Source organism: Topomyia yanbarensis, chromosome 3 (assembly GCF_030247195.1).
Source record: "Topomyia yanbarensis strain Yona2022 chromosome 3, ASM3024719v1, whole genome shotgun sequence".
Lineage (NCBI taxonomy): Eukaryota > Metazoa > Arthropoda > Insecta > Diptera > Culicidae > Topomyia > Topomyia yanbarensis.
Window position 1 is genome coordinate 319,264,600 of NC_080672.1, and position 18,593 is coordinate 319,283,192.

General features: G+C 41.9%; 1 protein-coding gene across 3 annotated transcripts in view; it reads left to right on the plus strand.

The window, feature by feature from the left end:
• The window catches only part of LOC131693247 (elongation of very long chain fatty acids protein 6), a 150,687-nt gene that overhangs the window by 19,213 nt on the left and 112,881 nt on the right, over nt 1-18,593 (plus strand). For 2 of the 3 annotated variants that reach the window (XM_058980919.1, XM_058980920.1), the window contains exon 2: nt 17,208-17,559. In XM_058980919.1, coding sequence (XP_058836902.1) covers nt 17,387-17,559 — 173 coding nt within the window. In that variant the 5' untranslated portion in view covers nt 17,208-17,386. Of the gene's footprint in view, nt 1-16,261; nt 16,419-17,207; nt 17,560-18,593 lie in introns of those variants that run through there. The other variant, XM_058980918.1, reaches the window with a different exon arrangement.

Consider the following 18,593-nt stretch of genomic DNA (forward strand, 5'->3'; position numbering starts at 1 on the left):
TGCATAGCTTCCATATATATTCCCCCCAACACCGCGGTTGGGCACCGACGGCTACAAGACATCTTAGAATCCCTGCCAGCACCGCGACTAGTTTTAGGAGACTTTAACTCTCACGGTACAGCATGGGGTTGCCTCTATGATGATAACCGGTCTTCCTTAATTCAGGATCTTTGCGATAACTTCAATTTGACAATTTTAAACACGGGTGAAATGACACGGATTCCTGCTCCTTCAGCGCGCCCGAGCGCCTTAGACTTGTCCCTTTGCTCAACATCGCTGCGGTTAAATTGCACGTGGAAGGTAATTCCTGATCCCCACGGCAGCGACCATCTGCCGATTGTAGTCTCAATCAATAACGGTTCAAGGCCATTGAAATCAATCAATATTTCGTATGACCTCACACGAAATATCGATTGGAAGAGCTATGCTGCCGCGATATCCGACAACATCGAATCTACCCAAGAACTTCCTCCGGAGGAAGAGTACAGCTTTTTGGCTGGCTTGATTCTCGACAGCGCGAATCAAGCTCAGACTAGGCCAGTACCCGGCGCGAACATACAAAAACGTTCTCCCAATCCCTGGTGGGATAAAGAGTGCTCAGACGTGTACGCAGAGAAGGCCGCCGCGTTTAAGACCTTCCGGAACGACGGGTTACCCGCCAGTTTTCGACAGTACGCGACGTTAGACAAGCGAATGAAGAGTTTGATGAAAGCCAAAAAACGCGATTATTGGCGCCGGTTCGTCGACGGATTAACGAGAGAAACATCGATGAGCACTCTTTGGGGAACAGCCCGACGTATGCGAAATCGAAACAGTACTAATGAGAGCGTGGAATATTCAAACCGTTGGATATTCGATTTCGCCAAGAAGGTTTGTCCGGATTCCGCCCCGGCACAGAAGATTTACCGCGCCGCGTCTCCTCACGATAGCGCGAACGAAACACCTTTTTCGATGGTGGAGTTCTCACTTGCTCTCTTGTCGTGTAACAATAAAGCTCCGGGGCCAGACAGAATCAAATTCAACTTGTTGAAGAATCTGCCTGACTCTGCCAAGAGACGCTTGTTGAACTTATTTAATAAGTTTCTCGAGGCTAACATTGTCCCACTCGATTGGAGACAAGTGAAGGTCATCGCCATCCAAAAACCAGGAAAACCAGCCTCCGACCACAATTCGTACCGTCCGATCGCAATGCTATCCTGTATCCGGAAGTTGTTCGAGAAAATGATCCTATCCCGCCTCGACAATTGGGTCGAAGCAAAAGGCTTACTGTCAGATACACAATTTGGCTTTCGCAAAGGCAAAGGGACGAACGATTGTCTTGCGTTGCTCTCAACTGAAATTCAAATGGCCTATGCTAGCAAAGAGCAGATGGCATCAGTGTTCCTAGATATTAAGGGGGCTTTTGATTCAGTTTCGATCAACATTCTCTCAGAGAAGCTGCACCAGCATGGTCTTTCAGCGACTTTAAACAACTTTTTACTAAACTTGTTGTCGGAAAAGCACATGCATTTTTCGCATGGTGACTTATCGACATCACGATTTAGCTACATGGGCCTTCCCCAGGGCTCATGTCTAAGCCCCCTTTTATACAATTTCTATGTCAACGACATTGATGAATGTCTTGACAATTCCTGCACGTTAAGGCAACTTGCAGACGATGGCGTGGTGTCTGTTACGGGACCCAAAGCTGTCGATCTACAAGGACCATTACAGAATACCCTGGACAATTTGTCTGCTTGGGCTATTAAGCTGGGTATCGAATTCTCCACGGAGAAAACTGAGCTAGTTGTATTTTCAAGGAAGCGTGAACCAGCACAACTACAGCTTCTATTAATGGGTCAAACTATCGCTCAGGTCTTCACAGTAAAATATCTAGGGGTCTGGTTCGACTCGAAAGGTAATTGGGGATGCCATATTCGGTATCTGAAACAGAAATGCCAACAAAGGATCAACTTTCTTCGTACAATAACCGGAACATGGTGGGGTGCCCACCCAGGAGACCTAATTAGGTTGTATCAAACAACGATACTGTCGGTAATGGAATACGGATGCTTCTGCTTTCGCTCCGCCGCGAACATACATTTCATCAAACTCGAAAGAATTCAGTATCGTTGTTTGCGTATCGCCTTAGGGTGCATGCAGTCGACCCATACGATGAGTCTCGAAGTCCTGTCGGGCGTTCTCCCGTTGAAAAATCGATTTTGGGAACTCTCATATCGATTGCTCATTCGATGCGATGTCTTGAACCCGGTCGTGATTGAAAATTTCGAAAGGCTTGTTGAGCTCAATTCTCAGACCCGTTTCATGTCCCTGTACTTTGACTACATGGCGCAGAATATTAACCCTTCTTCTTACAATCCCAACCGTGTGCATTTCATAAATACTTCTGAATCTACTGTTTTCTTCGACACATCCATGAAAGACGAGATTAGTGGAATTCCGGACCACATACGCCCACAAGTGGTTCCAAACATTTTTTATAATAAATTCCGAGAAGTCGACTGTTCTAAGATGTTTTATACTGACGGATCAAACCTCGAAGGATCCACTGGCTTCGGTATTTTCAATCAAAAGTTCACCGCCTCCTACAAACTCAGTGACCCTGCTTCAGTTTACGCCGCAGAACTAGCTGCCATTCAGTATAGCCTTGGAGTCATTGAAACATTACCCGCAGACCATTACTTAATCGTTTCGGATAGCCTCAGTTCCATTGACGCTATTCGCTCGATGAAACAAGGCAAGCACTCCTCGTATTTTTTGGGGAAAATACGGGAGCTACTGAGTGCTTTATCTGACAACTCTTTCCAGATTACCTTGGTATGGGTCCCTTCTCATTGCTCCATTCCGGGCAATGAGAAGGCAGACTCCTTAGCTAAGGTGGGTGCCTTAGAAGGAGACGTTTACGAAAGACCAATTTGCTTCAGCGAATTTTTCAGTATTACTCATCAGAGAACCCTCGAAAGTTGGCAAGCTTCGTGGAGCAGTGGAGAGCTGGGAAGGTGGCTACATTCGATAATCCCTAAGGTATCGACGAAACCTTGGTTCAAGGGGATGGATGTGGGTCGTGACTTCATTCGTGTGATGTCCCGACTCATGGCAAACCATTACACGCTGGATGCACATCTCCGGCGTATTGGACTCGTGGATAGTGGTATCTGCGCTTGTGGCGACGGCTATCACGACATCGAGCACATTGTCTGGGCGTGCACCGAGTACAGTTCCGCTAGGTCTCGGCTAATGGATACCCTGCGGGCCCGAGGAAGACCAACCAACGTCCCGGTTCGAGATGTGCTGGCAAGCCGCGATGTTCTCTATATGTCCCTTATATACACCTTTGTGAAAACCATCAATATACAAGTCTAACTGCCCCTTGTTATCTCCTTATCATTCTCAGAACGCTCTTCCACCTGTATCAAACCATCTGTATCGAATGAGCCAACAAACACGGGACCTACGGCACGAACATAACACGCTTAACTCGAAATGTAGCCGATCCACATCTGAGCCGTACTACGAAATCGTCTGGAAAAACCCCTGCCATCTTGAGGAGGACCACCCGGCGTCCCAGTACATGATTCCCCTGATGAAGGCCACTCGAGTTTGTAATCCATCCGTTGATCTCACGATGCCTGAAACTGAAATAATTTTCTCTCCCTGCCATCTTTGTCTACCCCCCCTCCCCTGACTCTTATACCCAGAAGTAACACCCCTACCCCCCCCCCCCCCCCCCAATATCATCACGAAGCATTTAGCTCTTCTTGTCTCTGCTAGTTTTAACTATTATATTATATAATCTCGTTGAAATTGCCCAACTCTAGTACCCACAAAAATAACTATAATTACGAATCTTTACAAAATTCAATCATGCCCTCTAGTTATGCCTAGTTTTAAGTTAGTCGTAAAAAATTGTCCCCCTTAATTAAACATTATTTGCTCCAATAATCTCACTGATAAAAATGTCAAACCATATTGCCACAAAAACTAAATGACCCCCCTAATCTTACGAAAACAATATTATCCCCTTGTGTAGATATATAAGATAGCTATAAAATCGCATTAGTTTCATTTAAAAAAAATCAATATGTAATCCCCTAGTTTTAAGCAATTTAAAATGTAAAACAAAACAAAATTGGCACCTTTAAGCTAACGCAACGTGCCTTATCAAATAAACGATTTGAATAAAAAAAAAAAAAATCACAACATCACATGAAAGGGTTCATAATACCCTCAAATTCCTCCGAAGACTTCATTGGCTCAAAATTAACAATTTATGTGTAATTAATAGATCGCACGATTTTTGCAAAAAAAACACGACGAAGTTATTGAAGTTTAACCCATCGTCGATCATTACCCCCACCTGTTTCAGTACACGTTTCGATGCTATTGTTCTGCATCCTACGGTGATCTAACCCGATCAGAAACACATAACAAAAACATTTCAAAACTATATCTCGCGCTGTTACTTGTTATAATTTTCTTTTATTTTAACTACTAACGAGACCATATTTATAACACCGCTCAAGCGCTTCGAAGTTGCTCCGTTTTGTTATTGACTATCTGTAACTTGCCTTTTTTATCCAGTTTTCTATTGTGCTGGTGGTCCCCTTTGACAGCATTTCCATCTCTTCCAGCGTATCATTAGTACGACGTCATCCTCGAATCTGACTCCTATGGGCAGTTTAAGCGTTAGTACACCTGTGCTATAATATAATATGGGACGGACAAAACTATCAATTAGACGTCTCACTATACGATATGATGTTCTATCTCAACATTAAAAAAGTAGAAAAGAGCTGTTCATCACTTTATTTTAACATGGTCCACATACATATGGTATGATGATCTATATAAAAAAGCTGAGATCTGCCTATGTATAAAAAGTTTTATTTTTAAAAATTGTATAAGAAACACGTGTAGGGGATACTTGGCTGGATACGAAATCACATCTACCTGCTTTCATCCCGTCCGGTAGCATATTCATAACTCTTGCGTAATGCCATCACTATGTAGATGGTTAAATATGTACAAAAAAATAGGTACATGCTGAGGATATCGACTCAAATTATGATTCTCTTTGTGCTGTACCGCTATCTAGTGGCAATCCCGGTATCCGAGATTTGCAACGAGATATAGGAACCGCTCTGTCTCGTCCATACAACTAAACTTACCGGCATTTGCTCACTGGTGTATGCAACCGATAAGTTTTTGTACCATTGATTGCTCTTCCCTTATGGAAGTTCCAGAGCGACGCCACCGCTGCTGGTTGCAATTTCTAATGCATTAGTGCAATCCATGCGGTTGATATGTACATATTCAATATACGTACCGCCAGTGAACATGCAATGAGCTAAAGAAAAGTTCATGAATAAGCATGTATGCAAAATGTGTCTGGCTAGCCAATGCTGAAAGGAATGAGCAATGCTTGCTTCTTGAAGGTTGTGCAGGCTGAAGATGGGAGAGCTTCGAAAAGATGGGAAACATCCGCTCGGAGAGTACAGAAGCTTCAGAAAAAACCTGTATTATACGGTGAGCATCACGCGACTTGGGTCGATGGTTGTGGTAGTGTTGGTCAGCCTAGGGTGCTACAAAACTCGAAATGTCATCAGAATATCTAAAGTGGTTCATCAATTCAATCATAAGCATTATATCAAAATCCCGATTCTCTAAATATAAAAAGAGTTTATGTCTTCAACATAGTTGTTTGTAATAGGATTCTCAACAACTTTTTGGAAGGCACCAAGTCTTTAACTAAATTGATTTAATTTAATTTTCTATATTTATTTATAGAAGGATTATTCATCAAAATTATTTTATCAGAAGAGCCTTGTTTTATGTTATAACAATTCTAAGAAGATACCGTCACACCAAAGTGGACAGTTCCGAAATTATGTGATCTTGGTGGACAGATGAGCATTTATTTCGCGTTTTTCACTTTAACGGTGTACAACATGTTAACAAAACATTGAATACAGAACCTAATTACTCCATACGATTCAGTAGTCGTATCTACTCCGTAAATAGCCAGTAAGGTCACTTATTTTTCATTTTTCTTTATATTCATTCTCACTTGGAAGAACAGATTTTTTATGCCCTATAAGTGATGATGTAGTCACTAGTTAGTATAGGTTGGTTGGTATAAGTAGTTAGAAATTTTGTTAGGTTTCTCAAAATAATAAATTATGAACATAACATGATGCACCTTAACATTCTCTACAACTTGTACTTTGACACTATCCCTATCTCTTTTTATTTCGCTGTAATTAACCCACTATTACCCAACCCCGCCTTTTGGCGGGTTAATGGAAAATCATCGTATAATATTCAAAACTTGAGTGTATGTTACAAAATTACAAAAACCTCTAAACATACAAGAACATGGTTCACTCGTTGAATTTATTATTTTAAATAAATTCTACGTCAAAGGTTGAATATTTGAGCAAAACGAGAAAAATATTATTTTGTGTTGGCAACGTAATTTTGTTTAAAAAATATTACATTTTATCGGTTCAAATAAGGTGGTTTTATGTAACTTTATGGCGCTAAATTCATTTTTGATATTCAAACATCAAAAATAAACATTATTCACTAAGAAGGTTCAACAATGTTTATTTTGTCGAGACTGTTTTTAGAATATTTGAATAGCAATTTTTGTTTACTAAACAGTACTACAGTTTTTGCGTAAGCTATCGTTAGATAGTACCAGAAATATCTAATGATATATTTCAATAGCTTGAAATATTTTCAGAGTTTTTTACAATCTGAACTACTACAAACTTAGAAACCACTCACTCCACTCGGCTCATCTCATTTTTTCACAAGTAAAGTTGATTATCCTTTCAACGTTATTTGAAAGTTATGTTTGTATTCTTATCATTATTCGGTACTAATATCAGCAACAGCACGCGTCTTAATCACCATTTCTTTTTTTTAATTTCGACTTTTTATCGTACGTTTTTGCAGAATCAGTTTAGGCTAATTTTAAAGAGAAAATTAAAAACTTGCGAAAGTGTATTGCATTAGAAGTTTGTTTAAAAAAAGTTGATAAACAGCTACCTAACCAACATCCAAACCAGTTAGTGACCCTTTTTTCGTGATTTTACGATGTGATGTAATCAAATGGATAATTTTGCTGAAACAATGTATGACTTAAAACAACTGTTTTGTTCGAAAAACAAAATTAACCGAATAAAGTCCCTACGATAAAATTATGCGAAAAACGTTGAAGTTATATCCTTCAAAAGACTGTTCATTCTTTGTCCAAATAACCTAAATTCTCACGGAAATGTTTCTGATAGCTCAACTAATACAAGAAACATACTATCAAGAATAGAGCGTAACATTCATGTTTAGTATCAAGTCCGGGCTCGTTCCACTGTGCGGTGGTCAGCTACCTTGCCAGTACATCCCCAGCGGGACATTGGGTGATCTCGGGCTCGAAGGGAATCCAATACTGAGAACTGCAGGAACAGTACTCGGCCCATGCCCAGACAATATGCTCCATATCGTGATGACTGTCGCCACAAGCGCAAATACCGCGAGCCGAATACGTCGGAGATGAGCGTCTAACGTGTAGTGATTGGATATTGATTCGCGGTATAGTAGGGAGACGCGGAGCGGTAGATCTTATGTGCCGTGGTGGAATCTGGACAAATTTCCCTGGCGAAATCGAATGTTCAATGGTTTGAATATTCCGCGCTCTCGTTAGTACTATTTCCATTTCGCATACGCCGGTCCGTGTCCCAAAGAGTGCTCATCAATGTTCCTCTAGTTAATCCGTGAAGGAACCGGTGCCAGTAGCTTCGTTTCTTGGCTTTTATAAATTTTTCCTTGGCGTTTCTAACGTTGTGTACTATCGATAGCTATCGGGTAGCCCGTCGTCGCGGAAGATCTTATACGCGGCAGCCTGCTCCGCGTACACGTCTGAGCACTATCCCACTATAGGTTGAGAGAACGTCCGCGAGAGTTCGCGTCTCGTACACGTTTAGTCTGAACTTGATTCGCGGTGTCGAGAATCAAGCCAGCCAGGAACCCGTTTTCTTCCTCGGATATCGCGGACGCTCTTCCAATCAATATTTCGTGTGAGGTTACACGAAAACGTTCGCATAATAATTACGATTGGCAGATGGTCGCTGCCATGGGGTTCAGGGACTACCTTCCACAGGCAATCTAACCACAGCAATGTCGAGCATAGGGGCACTCGGACGTGCTGGGGGAGCAGGAATTCGTGTCATGTCACGCGTATTGAAATTATCCGGAGGAGAGAAGTTCCGCAATATCGCAAAGCCGTCGATGGCTTATTGTGTGTCTATGAGGAATGTAGATGGAAGGCGGTTTCCTTTTAATTCTAGTTTATTTAAGCGACAACTTCAATGCCTGGAGAAGAGGGCAGGTCGATTCGATTGAAAGAATAGCCTTTTTTGACCCCCAAATGCACTCCTCCGTATGAGTTATCAATCCAGGACAATAATAGTAAAATCGTCTATTTATGAAGTAAGCCATGTTTCGTATAATGCAAATGCATCGCATTTCAAACAATTTATTAAAATTTTAAAGGATTCAATTTTCGGGATAATGCTTCTGCAATTCCACTGTAGAACAGTGGAATTATCCCTGAAGGGAGTGCTTAAGTTTCTTCTCGCACTGTTGGTACGCGGGGCACGTCGGAGGATCATGTGAATTGTCCCCACATTAAAGGCACTTTTCGATATCCCTTCCACAGGAATCATCCACATGATTCTCATCGCACTTCCCACAACGAACTGTCACAGTTTTTTGCAATTAATGCAGTTCATGAGGCGGCACAGAAAGGCGAGCAGGTAGTCAAAGCTGAGGTAGTTAGGTAGGGCAGAGCCGGTGAAGATCACCCGATAAGAGTCTTAAGTTGACACATGTCCTCTTTCCGTCAGCTGCAACTGATGCTGAATGCAAACGTTTGCAGTCTTCGCTGGTGAATCATGGGGTCATTAAAACAGCCAACCCAGTCAGTAGGTCCACGCAATGCAAACTAGCATCGGATACGACCCCGCAGGTTTCAACCCGATTAGCTGGTATGTGCCAGTATAGTATATGTATACTCTGTACTCCACTACCCGAAGTATATCAGAGTTGCACAGCCTAATATCACTCCGTCAGAACTCTAGAAATCTGCAATAGATTCAAACATTTTTTGTCTTTGTCCCAGAAAACAATTACGAACGGCCCGGTTGCGTAGGGTGGTTACAATTTTAGTCGGGGTGTCGGTTTTATTTCGACTTCCAGTTCGCCTTGAAGCAAATCATTAATAGGAATATAATATTATAACGATATGTAACTTGTACAACGGTACCCAGTCAGCTTACAAGAAAAAAATCACTGCTGCTTCACTGCTCTGCTGGCCGAATAACGGTAAACGCGTGTCAATAAAAGACGGAAAAAATACTGGAACCTCGGCGAGGTGGAGAACGCGCAAGATAACTTTGAAAGCGGATTAGCATTATTCTTTATAACGTTACACTACACGGACTAGAAAGGTCGTCTCAACGGTCCGAGAGTCACCGAAGGAATGAATTATTCGTGTAATTTGAAAGCAATACACAATTGTTAAAGTTAAAGTCCCTATGATAAAATTATGCGAAAAACGTTGAAGTTATATCCTTCAAAAGGCTGTTCATTCTTTGTCCAAATAACCTAAATTCTCACGGAAATGTTTCTTATAGCTCAACTAATACAAGAAACATACTATCAAGAATATAGCGTAAAATTCATGTTTAGTATCAAGTCCGGGCTCGTTCCACTGTGCGGTGGTCAGCTACCTTGCCAGTACATCCCCAGTGGGACATTGGGTGATCTTCCTCGGGCTCGAAGGGAATCCAATACTGAGAACTGCTAGAACAATACTCGTCCCATGCCCAGACAATATGCTCCATATCGTGATGACTGTCGCCACAAGCGCAAATACGCAAAAAAAGCCCAATACGTCGGAGATGAGCGTCTAACGTGTAGTGATTGGATATTGATTCGCGGTATAGTAGGGAGACGCGGAGCGGTAGATCTTATGTGCCGTGGTGGAATCTGGACAAATCTTCCTGGCGAAATCGAATGTTCAATGATTTGAATATACCGCGCTCTCGTTAGTACTATTTCCATTTTGCATACGCCGGTCCGTGTCCCAAAGAGTGCTCATCGATGTTCCTCTAGTTAATCCATGAAGGAACCGGTGCCAGTAGCTCCGTTTCTTGGCTTTCATACATTTTTTCCTTCGCGCTTCTAACGTTGTGTACTACCGATAGCTATCGGGTAGCCCGTCGTGTCGTCGCGGAAGATCTTATACGCGGCAGCCTTCTCCGCGTACACGTCTGAGCACTATCCCACTATAGGTTGAGAGAACGTCCGCGAGAGTTCGCGTCTCGTACACATTTAGTCTGAACTTGATTCGCGGTGTCGAGAATCAAGCCAGCCAGGAACCCGTTTTCTTCCTCGGATATCGCGGACGTTCTTCCAATCAATATTTCGTGTGAGGTTACACGAAAACGTTCGCATAGTACTTACGATTGGCAGATGGTCGCTGCCATGGGGTTCAGGGACTACCTTCCACAGGCAATCTAACCACAGCGATGTCGAGCATAGGGGCACTCGGACGTGCTGGGGGAGCAGGAATTCGTGTCATGTCACCCGTATAGAAATTATCCGTGCCGTGGAAATTAAAACGCATGGCCGGAGGGGAGAACTTCCGCAATATCGCAAAGCCGTCGATGGCTTACTGTGTCTCTAGGAGGAATGTAGATGGAAGGCGGTTTCCCTTTAATTCTAGTTTGTTAAGCGACAACTTCAATGCCTGGAGAAGAGGGCAGGTCGATTCGATTGAAAGAATAGCCCTTTTTGACCCCCAAATGCACTCCTCCGTATGAGTTATCAATCCAGGCGAATAATAGTAAAATCGTCTATTTATGAAGTAAGCCATGTTTCGTATAATGCAAATCAATCGCATTTCAAACAATTTTTTAAATTTTAAAGGATTCAATATTTGGGATAATGCTTCTGCAATTCCATTGTAGAACAGTGGAATTATCCCTGAATGGAGCGCTTAAGTTTCTTCTCGCACTGTTGGTACGCGGGGCACGTCGGAAGATCATGTGAATTTTGCCCACTCTTCGACATCCCTTCCACAGGAATCATCCACATGATTCCCATCGCACTTCCCACAACGAACTGTCACAGTTTTTACAATTAATGCAGTTCGTGAGGCGGCACAGAAAGGCGAGCAGATAGTCGAATTTTGTCAAAACTGAGGTAGTTAGGTAGGGCAGAGCCGGTGAAGATCACCCGATAAGAGTCTTAAATTGACACATATCCTCTTTCCGTCAGCTGCGACTGATGCTGAATGCAAACGTTTGCAGTCTTCGCTGGTGAATCATGGGGTCATTAAAACAGCCAACCCCATGAGTCAGTAGGTCCACGCAATGCAAACTAGCAGCGGATAAGACCCCGCAGGTTTCAACCCGATTAGCTGGTATGTGCCAGTATAGTATATGTATACTCTGTACTCCACCACCCGAAGTATATCAGAGTGTCACAGCCTAATATCGCTCCCTCAGAACTCGAGAAATCTGCAATAGATTCAAACATTTTTTGTTTTAGTTCCGGAAAACAATTACGAATGGCCCGGTTGCGTGAGGTGGTTACAATTTTAGTCGGGGGGTCGGTTTTATTTCGGCGTCCAGTTTGCCTTGAAGCAAATCATTATCAAGGGAAGTGATTTTTGCACGGGCCTATTGTCCAGTTCAAGATGGCGTTAGAGACAAGGATGGAGAATATAATATTATAGCGGTACTTAACTTGTACAACGGTACCCAGTCAGCGAGGTGGAGAACGCGCAAGATAACTTTGAAAGCGGATTAGCATTCTTCTTTATAACGTTAAACTACACGGACTAGAAAGGTCGTCTCAACGGTCCGAGAGTCACCGAATGAATGAATTGGTCGTGTGGATAGAAAGCAATACACAATTGTTGGATGATGGCTCATAATATTACAAAAGCTTATACACGATGAATATTAAAATCTTCAATCACAGAGGTATTAGCATATCCATTTCGACAAACACCTCGAGACAGTAGTGGTAATCGCGGGCAAACTGTGTTGCTGTTTACCACTCGAAATGTCCGGTAAGACCATCAATTCATGAAGTGGAACAAATGTTGAAAGTGAACATGAAGCTCAACGTAGCAGAAGATAATGCGGTGCAATTCCATCATTTACGTCATGCGGTACTGATTATGTTCAAAAACATTAGTCAAGCAGAATCATTCGCTTCTCAGAACAACATGAAACACGTCGTCGAATGTAATGGCATTTTATACAGTATCCCGACGTATATAGATGTTGGCAGTATTGAATTAAAGATACATGACCTGGCACCACGTACTAGCGACTCCGTTATCAAAAAACCTGTTTTAATCCACCTAGCGGTGCAATTGTGCCTTTCTCATTTCTATAAACTATGGCACGGAGGCTGGTTATGTTCAACATAATTGTGGAAATGTCCATTCCATTCTAAGTACACTTTGCACTTATACACAATGGCTTTCCAGCCACGAACTTGATGAGCTACGTGTCGACGGTGAAACACTTGAAACAAAAAAAAGCATACTTCATTAGCCTAATCAGCATTAGATCAATGTTATCTGCTTGTTAACTCATTTTTTCATGCGGGGGTGGGTGTGTGAGGAGGGCGAAAGTCCCATGAACGAACGACTCCCCAGCTTAAATTGGTATGCTTTGTGATATAGTGGTGGTTCAAAGATGATGGGGTTGAAGGGGCCCCTCCCCTATGGGTATGAGGGCTGATTGGGGTGATTTAAGGAGATTTTTAAGGGAGGGTAGTGAACAGTAGAGGGGGGGGGGGGTGTAGCCCCTCTCCGTAAACCATCAACTACGCCCCTGTTAAAATCCAGAAACCTTATGCGAGTCAAAAAAAGCCGGGATTAGGTTGATGTTTTTCAGAGTGATTGCATAACCTTTCTATATGAGAAAGGCAAAAATGTGCCAAAATCCAAAAAAGTGTATCGTCGTCAAATTTTATTTCGAGTTTGCATCAAATCTCGACGTTTCATGCACCTTGAAGACATTTAGCATCAAAAATAAAAATTCTATTTTTAATTTTTCCTATCGTTTATATGAGAAATTTCTGTGTGGCCGCACTCTTAAACCCGTAATTCCGGAACCAGAATTCCGATCGATCCAAAATTCAATAGCAGCCGATGGGAAGGCGCCTTTCTGCGCCTTTCATTTGAGACTAAGTTTGGGCAAGTTTCTAGAATTTACGACAGGAATTCGAGCTCACAGCACCAGACAAGCCAATCATTTATTATACTCCAGAGTATCCACGAACCTTGGTCAAAGACGCATTTCTTTCATCGGACCTAAGTTATTCAACCAGCTTCCTACTGATTTAAAGCAAATAACATGTCGCACTCGTTTCCAAGCAAAATTGAAACTAATTTTAAAAAATAAAATAGGAGAATTTTTAATATAAACTTCGTTCACCACCAATCGAGCTTATTTCTTTAGCTATAATTGGTTAACATTTTTTTTTTAAATAAAAACAATTGATAAATGCATTTTTATAGCAATAAGTAATAAATAAATTTAAATTATTATGAGCTTCCTGCAAAGCTACGATGGGACCCTTAAAAGGATTCTTTTCCGCTGGGTACTCGCCGTAGCTTCTTGTCAAATTTTGTGTTTTGTCGGACTCGTATTGTTTTTTTTGTTCTCAGCGTTTCCGCGAACGTAACTTTGTTTTGTTGTGCTGACTTTTTTTTTGTACGCTGAGAACTGATGTGTCCACTACCAGGGGGCTCCGTTTGTGAGCTTTTTGGTGTGGGGGTAAGAGGCGGGCTATTAATAAAAAACAAAAAAAATCGGTCCAGCCATCTCTGAGAAAAATGAGTGACATTATTTGACACATACGTACATACATACACACACATACAGACTTTTTCCGATCTCGACGAGCTGAGTCGAATGGGATATGACACTCGGCCCTCCGGGCCGGCATTAGGTTGACGTTTTTCAGAGTGATTGCATAACCTTTCTATATGGGAAAGGCAAAAAACCATGTCAAAATACAGAGAGGTGAATAGTGTTACGGAAGATACTTGGAGGAACTTCTTCCCAGAACTCCGCAACGGCATTCGTGTGGTGAGAATGCGTCCGACAAAACCTATTCCCTCTTACTTGACTTTCACACCTCGAGGTATGGAATATTCTCAACGAACACTAATCACGTACCCAGGGCAAATTCCTACATGCCAGTATTGTGATCAGCCGGTACCCCACGGAAAATCTTGCGCAGAGACTGCTAAGGAAATTTCACCTGCTACGACCAAAACCGGTATACAATCATCGTATGCTAAACCACAACCGGTTGTTAAACCAACGACTGCGGACCAGGCAGTAAACAACACCAAACCAACTGCCATTTCAAACAGCGAAGTAACAACGATTACACCCAGTGATGCCACAAGTACAGATTTATCTAGAATGGGACAGATTTTTGAAGTATTTCGGGTACAGATTCTGTACGGTACGGATTACAGATTTTTGTAAAAAATCTAGTTTGGTACAGATTTGTTTATATGACAGCAAGATAAAATAATTTAACACTGTTATGTATCCCAGTAAACAGCAGATAAACGTCGAGTTAGGCCGCTAGCAGAGTGATGGCGAGAAGATGAAGTGGAGCTGATACTGACTTAGATTGAACTGAAGCTGACATTAGAATGCGATATGCAAGAAACCTGCTTCCAGCAAAATCATCTCTTTTCCCCCTCTCAGAGTGAAAGCCGAGTGGATTTACTCGGAGTGTCTACGTATACTTTGCCATGCTCCATTTGATTTGCTGCAAGCAGGTTTCTCTCATCCTAATGGTAATGCTCAGCTTCTCGCCGCCACTCTGTCAGCGGCTTTAGGTTACAAACAAAGTGGCGGCGAAAATTTGAGCTGGAGCTGGTATTGACATTACCCAGTCAAACTCATCCGGAATTCTGACTAGTTTCTTGCGGAATTCCAGTTCAAATAAAACAACCGATTCCGAGTCAGAATTTCTGGTTTGGTTTCCTCGAATGAAAAATCAGTATAAGAAAAATGATTTTTTTAAAACAACTTTGTTATTGTTTGGGTACAGAATCCGGTACTGATTTTTCTAGAAAAGAGTACAGATACAGGTTTTTCAACTTCTGGTACAGATTTAATTGTGGCAACACTAATTACACCAAATACCTCTAAACCAACAACCAACACCAGCTATACAGAATGAAATACCCATGACGAAGAATTTATAACAGCGACCCGTAAGTACAAGATACAAACAAGAACATCGGGCCATGAACATCATGAATGCAGTACCGATGACGGCATGGACGTGAACGAAAATGCAAGAGAAGACGGACCGAATGACCCCCAAGGTGCGACAGACGGCGCAATCTCAACACGCAGCAGCAAGCTACGTCAACAAGACCCGATGGATACATGAAAGTAAATTTTACTTTTTTCATATTGTAAAAATCATAAATGATCCACGGCTCAGTTAGGCTAACGCATAAATAGAGCCGTGTCAAATAAACAAGAAAAAAGAGGTATACACAGCGTTCGTCACACTCTTTTCCTTTCTCGATGACTGTAAGGGCTTGGCCGGCGCCGTTAGTTGTATGTCAAAGCAGACAACTCTGGAAATGATTTCCCCCAAATATGAAAATGGTCTAGGCTAAGTATAATCGGGAGATATGAGCAAAAGAAAATAAGTATTTTTTACAATTCGCCAAAAATAACATGATTTCATTTACAGAGAGATGGTCTCATAAACCGAAGAGTGGTCCTGTTGACCAAGGGTTGGTTCAATGGACCAAGGGGCGGTCCAATTTGAAAATAACTGAACTTCTTGCATATTGGTCGACTTATCCTTTTTTCGGTCACTTCTCGCGGTATGACTCATTTACATTGCCGAAAGACGACGATACTTCAAATCCTTCAAACAAGCATTTGGACTACTCTGACACACCCTAATGTACACCATCAGGATGTATACATCTATTCGCTAATACGGATGTGTACCGCTTCGCGGGGAGTCTTTCAATAAAAATAATTCGGAGCTACTACTACACATCTACTACCGCATGAGAGTCTTCTTATAATCTCTCTCTCTCTCTCTCAGCCGCAGCTTCTGACTCTCTCGGGGGCGCGTGTGATCGAAAAGTTTTATAAACCCCTCACATCGCATACGCTACACAAGCAGCAGCTAGCGTGACCGAAAATTGTTAGCTTAAAATTGTGACTTCACTCGTTCGACTACCAGTCAGTTATCGACCGTTCAGTTAAACATACTGAAACAGTTAAGGTTCCATTCACGGAGTAGAGTGTACGCCGCGGCTGCATTCTAAAGTAAGAGGAATAGTTCGATTCTTGATCGAAATAAGCATTCCTTCGCTTCCGGCGTTCAACAGCTGATAAATGCTTTATCTTGAGGATATTTTATATAATAGATAAATGATTTTCAATGTCGAACCCTATCGGTTGATTTCCGGTTTGCCAGAACAGGATGTTCTCTCCTTAGGGAAAGTGGTGTTCAGTGAGTTAAATTAGTGAATCAAACCAGACAAGGTCAGGCCCAGTCCAGAATTTTAAACGTGAGCGAAGTGCAGTGGCACTATAGTGTTTGAGGAAGGGTCTGCGAGCAACGAATTTCTCCCGTTTCTACATCAAAAGTGATCGCGTGTGATATAACGCGTGTTTGTCTGGCAAAACCGAAGAGGAAAAAAATCACGACTATTTCTCTCTTTTTCTCCATATCGAAGCATAATTACACTCTCTTGGAGATTCAATGGATTGGTCGAAACGTGAAATCGATTTATGAATTTTCTATGTGATCCTTTTGGCTTTCGTTTGGAGCGGCTGGTTTCTGAAACGCCGACTAGTTTCGAAAACTACGCTCCGACCGAAAGTTGCATTTAAGCGTTCAGACCTTTGGACACCGGTTACGGCAGCTAGTGGTGGCCCGAAACCGGCATGAGAAAGAGAAATATATAGTGTGTGCCAACGCGAGGTGTTTGCGGCCAAGTGCTATTAGTGAATGATAATAACTGCTGTAACTCGTCGATTTACGAAGCGATTCGTTGCGAATTGACAAATCCTCATTTGTTGTATTTTGTTTTTTTTCTTGCATTGAAACAGGGGGTAGTGATTAAATCAATAAATGTGCGTAAATTCCAAATATAAAGTGATATAAGAAAATAGTTCAACCGAGAAAAAAGTGAAGCAACAGCGCACGCTAGTGAGTGTTACCAAAAAATAGAATAACCAATAAAATAAGATCAGTCAAGCACACCACCCCAAAGGCAGCCAAAGCGAAGATGAATGTCGAGATCACACCGAATTACTCCTACATCTTCGACTTCGAGAATGAATTCATCCACCAGGATACACGTGTCTGGATGGTCAAGAACTGGCATTACGTGTTCTACTATTGCGGGATCTATATGGCTGTGATTTTCGGAGGACAGCATTTCATGCAAAATAGACCAAGGTGAGTGGATGGTTTTGTTTGTTGCTAATCTCATGAAATGATACCACATAGGGTACTTGCCGGTGTTTTCAATCTTCGGGAATATGCTTCTACTCCAAGCGAGTTGGTGAGAAACGATCGCCTAGAATGTCGGCAGGTAGCTTACATTGCTAATTGATCCATTGTGTGAATTATGTCACAAATTGTTCCCGACCAGTTCCGTGATCGTCGGCTGCTATGCTGATGGTTAAATTTTCAACCAAACTGTTCGGAACTTGAATTAAGCGCATCAAAACACTGTGACGTTACCGTGAAATCAGACCGGTATAATGATGGGTTCGCGCGAATGGCTGAAATCGTTAAAGCGACATCCAAAAAACCTGTTCCAATGCGCTTCCAAAACAGAAGTAGGGAGTTTAAGGAAACGTTTGATTTTAGGAATAAGAATATGACGTCTCTATTTCGTATTAACTTCGAACGTCATAATTTATGGCTTGTTGTAATATTGTATAACAAACCATGAATAATGGCGTTTGTGGCTATGCATTTCGGGTTCCGGATTTCTGCCGATTGTTATATCGGATAACAAAGCAACAACATTCGAAATCCTTTTTCCGCCGTTCTATAAGGGACATTCATAAATTACGTAATACTTTTAGGGAAAGGAGGAGGTATGATAAAATTTTACATTTTGAGCTAGAACGTGCCGAAACATATTTTTCGGAAGGAAACAAGGAAACTAAGTAAGGAAATAAAGGGGATAAAGAAATTTGTGACATGCGATGAAGGGGTCCCTAATTTCGTAGTACCAAAGTAATGCACAGGTCTCCGCATGCAAAATTTAGTTTAAAATTTGATGAACTAATTTGTGCATGAAAACACCTTACTTAGAAAAGTTTGATTTCGGTGTTTCAAATTCATCTCGTCAGTAATTGACACCAACTTGGGTCCAGTTACACGATAAATCCAAATTGATCAGATAGACACTGTATCCCTTTTCGCTTTTTCTTCGCCAAACCAGAGCCTCCGTGCTTGTATCCCAAGACATTACTCGT